At 35.1% G+C, this 16,286-nt stretch overlaps 3 protein-coding genes across 3 annotated transcripts; all 3 read right to left on the reverse strand.

Annotated features, from left to right (window-relative positions):
* Positions 1-1,439: 1,439 nt before the first annotated feature.
* Positions 1,440-6,083, reverse strand: LOC122357426 (probable E3 SUMO-protein ligase RNF212). Its single transcript, XM_043256809.1, has 13 exons — positions 5,915-6,083; positions 5,417-5,529; positions 5,075-5,136; positions 4,918-4,992; positions 4,777-4,833; positions 4,618-4,676; positions 4,479-4,532; positions 3,746-3,801; positions 3,520-3,589; positions 3,093-3,135; positions 2,943-2,997; positions 2,130-2,202; positions 1,440-2,028 (listed from the first exon to the last, which is right to left on the reverse strand). Exons 2-13 carry the CDS (start codon positions 5,523-5,525, stop codon positions 1,878-1,880), a joined length of 864 nt encoding a protein of 287 aa, XP_043112744.1. The 5' UTR covers positions 5,526-5,529; positions 5,915-6,083; the 3' UTR covers positions 1,440-1,877.
* A 668-nt stretch (positions 6,084-6,751) lies between these two features.
* On the reverse strand, positions 6,752-8,566 carry si:ch211-255i20.3 (transmembrane emp24 domain-containing protein 11). Its single transcript, XM_043257736.1, has 5 exons — positions 8,353-8,566; positions 7,702-7,793; positions 7,473-7,598; positions 7,235-7,381; positions 6,752-7,066 (listed from the first exon to the last, which is right to left on the reverse strand). The coding sequence occupies exons 1-5, from the start codon at positions 8,498-8,500 to the stop codon at positions 6,917-6,919; spliced, it is 663 nt and encodes a 220-aa protein (XP_043113671.1). The 5' UTR covers positions 8,501-8,566; the 3' UTR covers positions 6,752-6,916.
* Positions 8,567-9,038: 472 nt separating this feature from the next.
* spon2b (spondin 2b, extracellular matrix protein) lies at positions 9,039-13,914 on the reverse strand. The gene is made up of 6 exons (XM_043256666.1): positions 13,538-13,914; positions 12,656-12,888; positions 11,934-12,157; positions 11,280-11,471; positions 10,644-10,827; positions 9,039-9,759 (listed from the first exon to the last, which is right to left on the reverse strand). Exons 2-6 carry the CDS (start codon positions 12,879-12,881, stop codon positions 9,581-9,583), a joined length of 1,005 nt encoding a protein of 334 aa, XP_043112601.1. The 5' UTR covers positions 12,882-12,888; positions 13,538-13,914; the 3' UTR covers positions 9,039-9,580.
* Positions 13,915-16,286: the final 2,372 nt, after the last annotated feature.

Consider the following 16,286-nt stretch of genomic DNA (forward strand, 5'->3'; position numbering starts at 1 on the left):
TTCCATTTACTGTATGCACCACATACACCATACAGTGCATGTGTGTGCATACGAATGTCTATAAATAATATAAAATAGAACCAAACTTAAGAAAGAACAACAGGGACATTTGCATTAATAATACATGATTTATACTATGTTGGTTTAAATATGATTAAATGTGCAATTACGTCGTTGCCTGAAATTGGTGTTTAAAAAACATTTGTCATCTTAATATCCTGTCCCCTTGAGACATTCGCTTCCTAAACGAATCAAAGACAAACTTTTAAGGAGCTGTACTTAATGTAATTGTGCCATCTTTCTCAGCAGCTTGTGCAACATGGCAGATATGACAGTGGAACTATCTCTGCTGTCTTTTGATCAGTCGAAGCCCTCAAGGTATAACCGTCTCTTCTTTCACTGCACACTTTACGCTGTCACAGCTCTTCAGATTTACAGAGTGTTAAAGTGTTCATCAGCTCTACTGTATGCGGCACTAGATTTATAAGGATTGTTTTTTAGACAATATATTTGGAGTAACTGGAGGCGTTTGACATTTGAAGGTGCTGGAACTCATTTAGTTTTTGCGGTTTTCCATAAGTAACAAGAGCTCTGGGACTGCAACAGGAAGAAGCACTGCGACTGTAAATATTCCTCATTTACTTGCTCCTCAGTGGGCATTATGGCTAGTTTTCCAAATGTTACATTAGATTAGCCTACACCCTGGCTGTGAGGCCAGCAGGGGAGTGACCAAAATTAGTGCCGTTTGCCAAGTCAAGCATTAATGTTACTATTGTTTAAATTTGTAGTTGAGGGTTTGTTCAAATATTTAAAGTAATCGTTTACCTAGAAATGAAAAGTCTGTTATTTAATCAACTTGTATGACTTTTTTTTTATAAGTAGAACACAAAAGTTTTATATTATTTACTTAAAAACTATACATACAACTATACGTAAGTGGGTAATGTATTCTTGAAATGGTTTTGTGTTAATCTAGTCTGATATCTTCTAATTTTAGGCCATTTATATTTGTGCTTTGTCTCTCTATCTATATTGTAAGGACTAAAGCATTACTATTAAACTTCCATTTGTGCAACATGAATGATGCTTCAATGAAAAAGCATGTGTTTTATGGGCATAAAAAGATCATTTTTGCCTAACTTAAAAATCAAGAATCTAATAAACTTAGTCAAGGTGGGACTTTTAAGGACCTACAAAATTAGCAGCATATTTTAAGCAAGCCTTCAGTTAGGCCTTGTTTGCTCATATTTATCTAGTGCAGTGTGAAACATGTACACAAACATTTTTCTCCTCCAAACCCTAGCTGATTAGTTTGTTTGTTTTGAACCCAAGATTTGATTAGATGCCTATCACAACTTCATTTTTGATGAGATACCGAGATAACAAACAAGAAACAACAGAAGAACCCCAAACGAACTCAAGCTACATTATCAGATGCATCATTTTAATCAATGCAAACAGGGTTTGAACACTTCAGTACAATGGCATCAGTGTGTTGAGAAGAGAAACATGCTGCAGAGAACATTTTGGATGTGATTAACAGCACATGCTGCTAACACAATGCGAGTCATGCGCAAAATGGCATATTAAAATTCACACTCACAAACTGTTCAACGAGGGTCTGTGATTAATTGCTACGATACATTTATGGAAACAAGAGCACAGATGTTCACTGTTCACTGAGAGGCAGCGTTAATGCATTGCGGCGTCATATATACGAGTCAGTTACAGGTCAGTGCTGCAGTGTGTTCATTGCTCGAGGCCTGGATAGTGATTACATTAATAGGCCTGATGACTTTTGCATAAAAGTGTCTGGTAAAAATAGAACAGCTTTGTGAGATGCGATTATCCGTATTGCTTTTGGACAAGAGTGTTTGTCATTGTGGGGGTCCCAGAGAGGACATAGAGCCGTATTTGTAGGCCGAGGGTAGTTTGAACACAGGCGTTTCCCATGCTGACTCTCTGCGGTAGGCCACGTTAGGGGATGGATTCATCACTGGCTCCCGTAGACCACTGGAGAATTCCCTACTGCAAGAGATACTTCTCCTGTTACTCTGGGCATCCATAGTAAGATAGAACAGTATTCCAAGATACAAGACAGTGGAGTCATTCTTTAGTGGAAGAAATACCTGACAGTGGCGCTGAATGGTGCTGAATGGCTACCCATAGAGCTCTGACTTGATGCTCTGTGAAGAACTGAACCTAAATGGAGGAGACCATTCATTGCAGAACAAAGTATACAGCGAGATTGTAGAAATGGATTGTTGATATCATTGAGGTATGAGTGCTGCTTTTAACATGTTAGAAGCATTATCCATTCTTTTCAAAGGAATATATTTGCCACTGGGAAAATTTAATTATTGCTATCAAAACCAACTGCTTTTTAATGAAAGTATGTAAAACTTTAAGTGTTTTAATCTTTTATTGCTATGTTAGTAATTTAGAATGAAACCATCACCAAAAATAATTGAATTCAGTCCGCTCTCTTTGGTAATTGCTGCTTTATTTTATTGATATTTATAGTATTATATTATTTAATGTTTGTATTACAATATAGCGTACAATTTATTGTATGATAATGAAAATATATTTAACTAAGGGTTTTTTTCAGTTAATGAAAATGTTTAGTTAATAAAAATACTAAAAATGATTGCTATATTTTATTTTAAAGATCATTTTGTTAGATTAATTCACTAATAATTAGACTCTTTAAAAGACTATTTCAACCAAGTTTGCAAGTAGATACATAGTCCTATTTTTTTTTTTTAATCCAAATTAGACCATTCCCCCTTTTTATAACTGACTTTATGTAGTAGCCTTAAAGAAAAAAATAGATGACTTACTTTTCAAGACTTGTCTAAGAGGTTTATGCAGCATTGGCCCAGAATACAGCGCAGTTTAGGTGACCAAAAACCAAAACCAGCAATTTTGAAATGACAAACCTATTCGGCAGTCCTTCTGTGAGCTTCTGAGACAAATTCTACTTAGGACTTCAGGCTAAATTATGAAACACAGGCATAATCACAACAGGGCTGTATATACAATACTCTATAGTAAATGACACAGTATACAGAAAAAGAAATGGAGTTTACTTTGCGAGAGTGCCCCCTGCTGTTGATTTCTATGCGCTCATCTCTGAGAAAGAACAACCAAACACACTTTACAATCACAATCAAATTATTCAGTGATTAAAGCACAGACTATTCTGGAAAAGCAGACATGACAGATAATATTTCATAGACATTCCATGGAATGTTAATGACTTTTCAGAGAAATCATCAAACAAAGTCAGCTGGAATGTAATCAAATAAAGTATACATTTCTCTATCACATCACTTTTGTTCTGTGCAGTTAATTATAAAGCAATTCAGTGTTATTGAATCGAATATAAAAATAAAGAATTACAAAACCATGTGAAATGTGAAACTAACAGTCATTTTACAAGTTGTTAAATGTTTACTTGCACTCTAAAACGTAGTTTAAACTTTCTTTAAAGATGAAAGCTGATCATTTACTCACAGGCTAGCGGAGGACAAGGATTGTGACATTGAAAGTGGGGAAGAATAGGGAATCTTGGTCACTGGGGAAGCTGAAATAAACAGAGAAACAGCAATTTGGAATGGTATGATAACTCACAAAATGGACCTATTTCAAAGTTACTAGGCCTAAACTATTTTTAACTACCTACAAAACTGTAACAATCTGAACAATTTGTTCATCTAAAAACAAGCAAGCTAAAACGCACCTTGTCTCTGGCTTGCTGACTGTAAATCTCTGTTGAACTGCAATGCCAGTCTTGAACTGGAATGATTTTAACGACACGTGTTATATTAATAAATGACATGTTTACAGCGTTCTCTTCTCCAGACCCTCTGTTCCTACATCCATACGTCCATAAAAAGCATTTGCTTCCTCTAGCTTTTCAACTATTTGAATATATTTTAAAATGCAATTAATTCCTCAATAAAGCTGAATTGTCAGCTGCCATTACTCAAGTCTTCACTGTCACATGATTCATCAGAAATCATATGCTACTTTGCTACTCAAGAGGTATTTCTCATAGTTGAAAATTGTTGTGGTGCTTAATATTTTTCATGATTCTATGATGAAAAGAAATATCAGGTTTTATTCATCTTTCATTACAATATTATAAATGCATTTAGTATAATTATTGGTCAATTTAATGCATTCTTTCTACTTAAATATTATGTATTAAAATATTGTAAAATAAATAAATCCATCCAACATGTAGAGGAGTGTCTGTTTCTTTATCAGAACAGATTTGGATTAATTTAACAAGTCTCCAAATCTTTTCTGATGAAGAACAAATTCATCTACATCATAAAAGGCTTGATGGTGAGCCATTGTATATTATGAAATTACTTTTTCCCAGAAATATATTTTCTTTTTATTATACAGGTATATTTTAATTTGATATAAAGAAATCTGATCTCTTTTTATAGTTCATATTGACATACCTTTGAACGGTCATCTCTAACTTGGATATGTAAGCATTTTGTTCTGAAATTTTCCTGCACAAAGTAGAAAGCAATAGAAATAAGAAAAAATTTATAATAATAATACAGTTGAAATGCATAATGCAGAACTCATACTTACTTGGACATCTTCTGCATCTCTTGTTGCATTTTCAGTCCATCCTCCTTCATTCTTTCAATCTGTTTTATTTGGTATTTATTTGATTTGGAATAACTAAGCCATATTAGCAGTAGTATTAGAGTATTAGAGCTAGTCATGTTAAGGGCAAGATGCTCTCACCTTCTGCTGATAGTGAGACAATAATCTTTTCTGGTGTCTGCCCTGAAACTGTAAAACCTGCAAAGCATAATAAATATGACTTTAATCCTTGAATCCATGATTAACATAGCTGTAATTTACCCACTTTATGTATAGGATTACCTTGCTTATCTCTGAGAAGTACTTGACTGCAGCTGCACTGATATCTGAGAAAAGCTCTTGCACCTCAGAGCTACTCTGTGTGAACAATACACAGATTAGTGACACAGCTCATTAAAATTAATCTTTATCACACACACAAATAAATAAATAATCTTACTTTATCAGACAGTGGGGAGATCTGACACGTTGCTTTGCAAATGATGCATATACCCTGCTTTCCTAAAAGGGAAAACAAATACACCATCCCTGTAGAACTATATTGCTTCCAGCAGAGGGCAGTATATGCACACATTTATTCGATGCTCTTATTATTACGTAAAGCCAGCATTATCATACCATTCTGAAGTCTGAATACATTATCAACAAATGTCATTGTTAAATTAAAATGTCGTATTTAATATTAACAATCATTATAATTGTGTAAAATATAATACTGCATATAATTATAATGTAAATAATCATATTATATATTATATACAATGTTAGTTGCGTGTGCTACCTCTCTGAAAGCAAACATTACAGATGATGTGACCGCAGTTTGTGACTGCAAGCTGACGCTCAGGACCAGGTGACACGAAGCACGAGTTACAGCAAATCCAGTGAGACATTATTCTGTTTGTGTACAACAACATTGTTTAACTGAACTCTCTACTTGCACAGCCTTTTAACCAAAAGAAGCTATACATGTCTAAAATTACTGTAAGATATGCCTTTAATGGCAAAACTGCTGCTATCACCATATAACGTAGTAACTTAGTTTATTCCGTTTAAAACACGGTGTTTATAAAATACACTTTTTTCATCTCTGAGGGAAGAATGAGTGACATGAAATATGGAAATAAAAAGAAATTGATTAAATGTATATCAAACGAGTGTATCAAATGGTGGAAGCAGCGTTTGAGCCAACTATACAAAATAATGTATAAAATGTTACTGAGGAGTTAAAACATGCCCAAAAGGTGCTGTGGTCAGTAAATCTCTAGAATAAAACACATACCTGTAACTTTTTTTGCACGCTGTCAGTCGCGTGTACACTAAATTTTACGTTTATTAGTAATCATAAAAGATTAGCAAGTTTCCTGACGCTTTTTGAAACGACGACGTCACGGTGACGTAATCACGCACGCCTCAAAAGTTTAAATAAACTAAAATTCTGACCGTTGTTTCCTCCAAAACACGACAACGAAATCATGATTAATTGCACATTTATTGTTAAAACAACGAAACAAAAATATTTGATAGTCTATTTCTGTTAACGTTACTGCATCTTCTTTTTTGACGCCAGTGATAGTTTTATTATATTAATAATAATTGTAGTAATTAAAGGGCTTCAAATATTGGTGAAAACTATTAAAACCTTTTTTTTTTCAAATAAATGTGACCCTGGACCACAAAATCTGTCATAAGTAGCCTAGCTAGGGTAGCCTATATTTGTAGCAATAGCTAATACATTGCATGAGTCAAATTGTCGATTTTTTCTTCAATATCAAAACTCATTAGGCTAAGTAAAGATTACGTTACTTAAAGTTATTTTTCGAAGTTCCTACCGTAAATAAATTAAATTTTAATTGTTTTTCGGTTTTAGCCTCTATTTATTTATTTATTTATTTATTTACCAACCCATTCAGATTTTCAAATAGTTGTATCTCAGCTAAATATTTTCCTATCGTAACAATCTATGTGTCAGTGTAATGCTTATTTTTTCAGCTTTCATATGTTGAAAGGAAATGAGGTTCCGTAGTCCAGAGTGGTCCATAACACTGTTAAAGTGGAATAAAACAAAGAAACACACACACACAAAATAATAATAAAATATGTAGGTAGGCCTGTTTAGTAAGGCTATATTATGAATTTATTAAAATGGCATGATCATTCCAGGGTATTGTGCTCAGATGAGATAATTTAGACTTACTCATTTATTAATATGCTTTAAAAAATGTTATAGTTAACATGTTAACAATGTTAGAGTTATCCAAACAGAGTTAGTAATTTCATAAAGCTAAACCAACTTCTTTTCAATAAGAAAGTTTTTGAGGTTTTTCATTTGCCAGATTCCAACAGAGAGGAGTATTGATGTCTGAATAATGGCCCACCACAAAACGTTTCCATTTGTTTCCTCGCTCATTTGGCGAAACTTCTCCTCACGTTCCTGGTCGCAGTAAAATAAACAGATACAAATTGCACATAATCACTAGACAGTAAGTACACCTTGGAAAATGTGGACAGATGACACTTGGTCTGGTTCTTATTCTCATCCTGGCAAGCAATTAATATGGTAACATTTTGTTGTCAGGCCACCCTCCCTCTGTTTGCTTACCCTTTGGAAATTTTGCTGCCTGCTAATGTAACGCATCTGGTCAATGAGATGTTGCAAGTTGTACTCCATTGCTTTCATGGTGTCTTTTGCCTTCGCAGCATTTGGATCAATGGTATGCTCACCCATCTGAACATCTAAATGCACTTTCTGTACATAAATAGAAAAGTAAGAGCACAACTAGCTGATATTTTAAGCATGTTTAATTCAGTATATGAGGCAACAGCATTTCACAACTCACCAGACGATCTCCAGCAAACACAGAGAACCTTGTGGAGTTGGACTGCATGCACAAGAAATGTTGACCAGAAGCATGGGATGTAAAGGTGAATTTTCCAAATCTCCCAAAGCGTTTTAACAAGACCACCTGCATATGACAGAATGTTTTAGAGGAATTGTTGCAGGTGGCAACAGTTAAGAGTTTTGTTGTATAATTATCATTTATGCAAGAAGAGTTGAATGCTTCAGACCGCATGGCTTGGGTCTCTGACAGTCACAGTCAAACCAAGGTGTGGGATATTGGACTTCTTATTTTCATCCCAGTACTCTAGCAGAAAGACACCTGAAGGGAGAAGCAGGATACTATAGTCCTTATTACAACAGTTGCTAGGATTAGTTCTTTTGTGCAGAGCAGTTCCTTTACCTACAAAAGTGAATACCCTTGTTGATTAGTTTTAGTCCTTTTATAATTCCAGATGCCATGTTACAGCATATTTAATTACATTTATTTTTGCTAAATTGAACTATTTATGTCAGATCTCTGATCAGTTTAGTAGATGTTAGCCTCCAAATAGTCTCTGACCTGGTATGTTTAACAGTCTGTTGTTGTCTTGATAAGAGTAGGCCAAATGTATCACACAAATTATCTAAGTTTGCCTCCAGAGTTTATCTTGATGTTTGGACTGCATACAAACAAAAGCACAAGCAAAAAGTAAACAATAAATGTCCTATACGCATAAAAAGTAGGATTCGATTTTGATTTGAATATTAAATCATGTTTTAGTATAAACAGCATATGAATAAAAGTGTCCCATGACTATTCAGGATTAAATAACTGATTCATGTTGTGTAATAGAGTAAATATGTAACATTGTATAACAGCAAAATTCATCTTCACTGACCTGTCACAAGTGTGTCCTCTGGAATCTCCTCAATGATACACTTTTCCTCCTGTTCTCCTAAATCAAAATACATTGCCGGAGCCAAAATGACACAACTGGCTAGCAGCAGGCCTGTCAGTCTCATATTCACTGCTGTAAAACAGTTCATTTTTAAAGTAAGAAAGCTACAAATAACAATAACAGGACAGCAGTAAAGCTTTATGTGCCCAGCAGGGTTAGTGTGAGAAATCTACAGCTGCTGTTTGTAGAGTCATGTTTAAACAAGGAAAATAGAAAGTCATGATAAGACTAGGGAGATACCTAAATATGTGGATAGAAATAGGCAAGTATCTGTCTTGTTTTGTTAAGATATGTAGTTTTATGTATATTAATAAAAGACAAAAGGGGCTCAAAAATATTTCAAGTCACAGTTGAAAATATTGTGCATTAGAAAACAAAATATCAAACCAGATGTAATTTATTAGAAACACATCACATCCATGATCATAAACCTGAGAATGACTGAAATGCTTATTAATATACAATGCAAAAAATGGCCTTGAATAGTGAAATAAGAAAATATCTGGCATCATTTGATCATTGGTATTCAGACATTTTAAATATGACTTACATGTTCAAATAGATTAACAGATTATTGCAGTAAATATCTTTTAGGAAATTATAATAATTATTTCACACAAGCATGATAAATTCAGAGGAATTCAGAAGGATTTATTCATTTTTATGTACAATTTTATATACAGTTTTGCAATTAATGTACAGATATCATCCACTGATGCAACATGTTTTAAGGAGAACAGAGTATTTTTTACTAAACATCTTTATCTCATTTATTGAGTTTGATCATTTTTAAGGTTTTTTCCACCAGAGAGCACCAGACTCCATGAACTGCATGAGGACAGTGTGAAACGTACAGCAAACTCAACCAATGAACTTCTGCTATTAGAGCAAATATTGCTGTATTGAAAGTATAGAACTGTCAGTTTCTCATATCTGACTCTCAGTTGTGTTACACTTACTGAGAATTTGCTTTGGGTACTTAAGTCTTCTTTTTAACTTGGGATATGTTGCCTAGCCCATTCATTACCATGTTTAGGCTTGTTAACTCATTCACAACATCATAGTTAAAAAGGACAAAGTCATTCCCTTTATAAAGTCTCATTTTAAAGCTGTTAACCAGTAGATTGTTCTCTGTGGATGAGGTATGGATGGTAGGTCCTCTTTATATTCACACACAGTTGTCAGGGATACAAAGCTTCTTTTCCTCAAGGGGTGGACAGGCAGCCCCATTGTTTGCAGGATGCATGTGAATATAGCGAGTTCTGTGTTTTACCCCTTTCTCACCACAGTGACCCTTACAAAGACCCCAAGGTGACCAGACAGAAACCTCACAGTCCAGAGGGGTATCTGTAGAAAAGGAGATGTTGGTTAATACTAATAACTTACTGGGAACAAATAATTGTTGAAGAAATAGTTTGCACATTTTTGAAAATTGTAGTTCAATAGGTTTGCATAAAGGCCTATATACGAATGAGAATTCTAATAATTAATATGATTCCACCAATTTGCTAACATTTTAAATAAAATTTCCATGAAAATGTGTTCAGTTAACAATATGATCAACTGAAAAAACATCATGATGTAAAATATAGATTACGTTTATAATAAACTTAAACAAATGGAAAGTTAACTAAATACATTTTATTTGGCATTTTATTTAATGTTTTAATGCAAAATCTAAGTTTTGGACTACTTGCTCTGAATTTAAATTAAATTCACATAACACATGTAAATCCTTTCAATTTTGCTAAAATAATTGCTTCTCGTCTTGAACCTGCCTAGAAAGATCTCCTGACTGACTGATGCTTTCCAGAAATCCTGATCTTGTAAAAGCCTGATATGTATCACAGACTTCCGTAGAAGTAGGAAAACAGAAGGATGGAATCAAAGCACACATTTCACTTCTATGACAAATGCTTCCTTATTGCTGAATGGCAGAAAACTTTTAAACGGGTTGGCCTCCATTATTGTGTTTCCAGTTTGTTGTGTTGGTTACCATGGGAGTGGATAAACCTTTCTACAGCCTGCAATTTAATCACCACAAGTTCTCCCTATGGATTTGTAGTGTTTCCCTCGAAAACAGAATTTAATATTTAAATGCAAGTATATCAACTTTTTTCTTTCAGTCTTTCTATATAAAAGAAAGAATAAAGTTCTGTATGAGGATACTATATCAGACCACTAAAACATTAACGTCACAATTCATTTTACAAACAAAGTTTAATGCTTACTTATAAGAGACCTATCAATTTCATTCCCGCTTGGAATCTGATTGGACTGGGTCGGTTGGATGGGTAAGCTGAAGATCTGGTTGTTCTTGATCTTTGTTAGGGAGACTTTAGCTATTGGGGGGAGATGCTTTAGTCTGGGATAGTAGAAGGAGTTTGCTGGGTGACTTGGGAATGATGCCGTTATCTGTTGAGAGAAGACATACAGTATCTGTAATAAGATTTGTAACAAAACCTCCATCCCTGCTGATAAAAGGTGGTCAGGTGGTCTACCAAGTGGTCTGGATTGCTGGTTTTAGAAGGGGTTTTGACCACTGATAAACTAAACCAGCAAACCACAGTTTTTTTGTAGTTTTTTGTTTTTGTTTTCAGCAGGTTTCCAAAGTGTTCTAACTCTGCTAAATACATATTAAACTTGCATGAAATTGTTTCCAGGTCTCCTCTGGTCTCTGGTCTGGTCAGGTTGGTGTTAGAAGGACTTTGAAATCTCTTCTGTTTGTAAGACTGGAAAACCATCAGGTTGCCCAGCTAAACACAAACTTGGCCAGACCGGGAAAGCTTAAACCAAAAAAGACCAGTAAACCAGCTCATTGTGGTCTAAGAAGCATACATACATATATACTCATAGGCATTTATTACCGGAGTGATCTTGTCTTGAGGAATGGTCTCAAAGTTTGGTGAGGAGAAGGTGAAACCACTGTCTGTGCCGGCATCGTAGGGGTAGAGATCTAGGCTTATGTTTTCTATCCAGTTATCACCCTCGCACAAGTTTAGACTGTCTATTCCAACAAACCAGTCAGGACTTGGCACTATGCGGACAATGAAGGACAGCTGCAAAACAAGAAGATCATTAGTGTTTGGTTTCGCTGTGGTTTTAGCTTGCTCATTAGCTAGTATGAGCTGCTGGCTCGTTTTCATTTGGAAACTTTTATTATTTACAATTCTCTCTATAATATTTTATATGGAATGCCTGGGAGGCCAGTGAAGTATTTGCATGTAGAGAGGGAGTTCCAAAAGAATGTCTTTGACACAGTATGGACGTGTCCACATATTGTGACTGAAAACATCTGTATTATTTATTTTAAAAATCATGGACTAGCCTATATTCCAGCCTAGCCAAACTGAAATTTAGTTGATTGATCTGATCAACCTGGTTGAATTAGATATTCATTTTAGTGTCATAGTTACATTAAAATGAATAAAACTACATTACATGTAAGGCCAACATTTGGTGCTAAAGAAAGACTCAGGCTTGTCCTTGCTTTGACCTACTGCAGTGCACAGTGTACTTACTAAAGAGTGTCTTGCATAGACCTCAAATTCTGTAATTGCCTGGCCGGTTCCTCCAACCACAGCTGGTGCTGAGAAGAGGCCATAGACACTCTGGATCCGTTCCCCAGCTGCCTCCACTTCCTTTATCAGTGTCCAAGCTTCTCCTCTCTCAGAGAACTCTCTCACCCCATTACTGGCGTATTCGTTGCTTTGCCAGATGTGATAGTCTGAGCTGTGAGTTACTCCTAAAAAGAAAATTATAGTTTTCAGTGTACTACTATACTTTAGTGCATAATATGCTACAAGCACTGCCATCATTGTCATCATTGAACTCATTTGTGAGTTCTATTTATTCATTTATTTTTAAAATTACAGCCTTTAGGCATAACCTTATCTTGAGCAACCCAGATTTTGGCATCCTTGAAATATTGACAGCTATTGCTGTTTCACTGTACTTTAGTGATACTGTACAAAATATGTAAGAAAAGATACTGATCAATGATCAATCAATGTTTTATGGCATTACTGTGAAAACCATTTCTCTAACCTTTATCTATACTTATATCACATAATCTTTGTTTTAACTTCCTTCAGAAGGGTTAATCTGGGTCAAACCCCCTTAACAGGATCAGTATGAAAGTTTTGGGTGAACAGACACAAAAAACGGTGTAGCAAATGTTAAAGATTTTAAAGGAAAAAGATTACTACAAGCCTGTTCTTATTTATAAGATCAGCCCACTCACCAATGATGGGGGACCACTGAGCAGGCGGCCTGTATAGAGGGTAGTGTTTGGGGAAGGCAGTCTGAGTCCACTGGCCGGTAAACGTCAGTCTGTACTTGGCAGCGGATGGTGCCATGCACACACGGTCCACGTCGACCGGCATTGCAGGGACTCCACTCAGCAGGGCCAAAGTCATGATAAGCCACTGTATCCAGCAACTGACTTTCAAAGATGTCATCTTTTCCATGCTTGTTCTGTAAGGGAACAATGTTTTACCAGGCATGTGGATGCATGCTATAACTAAGTTTGAAAGCTTTGGACCACTCCTTTCTTACTAAACTACAGCATATGACAATAGTAAAACAGGGGAATTACATACTTTACATAAACTCCTCTATGAGTTATTTGGTACAACTCTGTCATACACTGACTAAGGAGGAAAGAATGTAGGTCAGGATAACCAAATCCACTCTCTGTGTTTCCAGACACTCTTACATGTAATATTCAACAAAAGAGGCATTGGCAACAAAATTTGTTGAAATTGGTTAAGCGATACTCAATATAACATATATATATATATATATATATATATATATATATATATATATATATATATATATATATATATATATATATATATATATATATAATTTAGAAATTATATTAGCATAAACTGCTACATCATTTTTTTATTATAATTAAACTTCATGCACCATGCACGATAATTAATTTAGATGTTATATTCAAAACAGAATGCATTTAGTATGCATAAACAGTAGTATTTAATGTGCATTTGCCATAAGTGCATATTCCCTAAAAAAAAAATTTATTCATTATAATTAAGAAGAAGCCATTCAACATTCTGCAGCATGAATAAATCATATAGTTAAAGAAAGCACTTACAGGGTTTGCAGAGACAGATGAGGTTTTCTGCAGAAAAGCTGAGTGGAGATCACCTGTGCCCAGGCATTCAGAGGAAGACTGCAAAATTACTGTATGTCTTTCAGCTATTTATGCGTTTCCAGCGGTCCCCACAGTCTAACAATATCAATAACCTTCTGACCCCTCCCAGATGTAGTATCGAGCTCTCCGCACTCTACATTACAATTCCATGTGGGGTTTCCCCTTTGGTCTCAGCAAGCGAGTCACAGTTTGAATCAAGATTCACACTTTTTTTTTCTCTCCCAACCAGAGATGCATAGAGAAAGCAGCATTATATGAAGCTCCTGAGGGTTTCGTAGTCAGTTGAGGAGTTAGGAGTTAGGATTATGGGGTTGGTTGATTGTGGAAACAGGCTTGGCTGGTGGATCAGCAGCGTGGAGGCACCCAGTAAGCCGAAAGCTAACAGATCCCGCCTGCAGCCAGTAATTGCTTCCACATGCTCACGTTTTGCCCCTCACCCTTCTCAAATTCTCTCCAGTTTCTTGACACTTAATTTGCTGAGAGCTGTTTGGATGTGGTTTTCTGCAAACCAGTTCCATTTCTGAGAGCTTACTTTAAGGGTTTTAATATTCCTCTGTTGTAAATTGGTCTTTGGCCCAACTGGATTGCAACATCTAATGTGTTTGACATGTGTTTTATGCCTGTCTCAATCTGGGGTCAGTTTTTGTCAATCATCCCTCATTGTTCATTTCAGTTGTCTCACATGTCACTCCATTTGGTCACAATGGACTAACTGAAATATTAATAGAAACTACAGAAAGTGTGCTAAAATGGGCTTGGGTTGATCACTCAAATTTAACAATATCTCTAAGGAAGTAATAAGTAAATGAGAGTATCTCTTAAAAAGATCATCATTTGCAAAACCAAAAAGAATTCAGTGCTGCTGTGAGACAGTACAGAAAGCATAGATGCATTGTACTAATTTAACTCAGAAAATTACTACATTTGTTTTAAGAAAGATGTAAGACACTATTTGCTGTGACATTTCTTACAGAGTTAAAAAGATTATAGGTTGTAAGACTGAATGCATTGTAACAAGAAAGCCATATATGCACAATTATTCACTGAATTAGTCCACATTAATCCTATCAAAATCCATTTATTTGTATGAATACTGGAACCATCCTAAATTTAAAGGAACAATCCACTCTTTTTAAAAATAGGCTCATTTTTCAACTGCCCTATAGAGTTAAACAGTTGAGTTTCACAGTTTTTGAATCCATTCAACCAACCTCTGGGTCTGCCGGTAGCACTTTTAGCTGTAGCTTAGCATAGATCATTGAATCTGATCAGATCGTTTGCATCTCACTCCAAAAAATGACCAAAAAAAGTTTATTTTTATTTTTGCCAATTAAAACTTCATTCTTTAGTAGTTACTAATTACTAATACTTTTTTCCTTCATTACATATGCAACTTTTAGAGTAGTAAAGACTTCTCAAAGACTACTTCCAGTGCCAAAATTCTATATTAGTTTTTTATCTAAAGTGATGGCCCGGGTTTATTGTCCTGTTTCAAGGTTTTCCTAGAGTCTGCTGATTTCTTTTTTGTGTATTTCTTATCAGTAAACAGCTGTTAACTGTGTTATTCTGGCCTATTTGGGAACTATTGTAACCAAAAAAAGGTAACCAATGCAGACTGTTCGGATCTTGGCAAGAATGGTTATGAAACCATGCACCAGTTCCAGAAATTATGCCTTTAACTAGGTCACATACCTTTTTTTTATATAGCAACTGGTGAAACACATTAGATGTTGATCATCCATCACTGTATTACTACCATCCACCACACAAAGTTCTTCAGTACACTATACCTAGGCCTTGTTTCTGATGCCTGTTATCGCTTATTAAATAAGAGGTTGACTGTTGAACTGTTAAGTGAAACTTTCCTGTTATTCCCATTCCCATTTCCCAGTGTGACTCATAGACCGGAGGTATAAAGAGTATGATTTACTAGGTCCTTCCTAAAGACATATTCATTTTCCAGCTTGGTGGTATTTTGCAGTGAACTGGAACCCCTGCCTTGATATTTAGTCTTTGGCATGACTTATTTGATTTTAAAATGTGCAAAATCTATTTATTGGGTCTTCTAGATTATGATACTGACATGATCATTTATGATCAGAGTAATATAGGGAGATGGATATATAGATAGATAAATAGATTTTATTGTAAGAGGTCAATACATTATAACACAGCTGCTATACAGACAATTTCATCTTCATTTTGTGCAGCCAGTTCCTTCAGCAGAAAAGGATGTGAAGTTAAGGGTCAGTGCAGTAACCCTCACATTGGGAGTGTTAACCTATCCAGCATAATATTTCTGCTGACAAACATGATTTCTTAGCAATGTTGCAATAGCTGGTTGGGACTAGCCTACATTATGTAACAGCTTTTGGAAAGTATGTTCTTGGCAATTTGCTTTGTGTTGCTTTGCGGCAGTTAACACCCAGTCCCTATGTGACAGGTTTTTATCCTGATAACCACGCATTGACAGAGGTTTCTCTATTGTTAATCAAATGCATGCGTTGTTTTAATTTTAATGTTTGAAAGTTAAAAATTTAAGACATTAATATAAGTAATAGTATAAATTTTAGGTTTCTAATGATACCTTCATTTTTGGAATAAAAATAATAATGAAAAACGTATATGTGCAACTCTACAAAAAAAAAAAAAAAAAAAAAAAGTGAGAGAAATTAAATGTTCTATGTTT

This window comes from Puntigrus tetrazona, chromosome 14 (assembly GCF_018831695.1).
Source record: "Puntigrus tetrazona isolate hp1 chromosome 14, ASM1883169v1, whole genome shotgun sequence".
NCBI classification, from domain to species: Eukaryota; Metazoa; Chordata; class Actinopteri; order Cypriniformes; family Cyprinidae; genus Puntigrus; species Puntigrus tetrazona.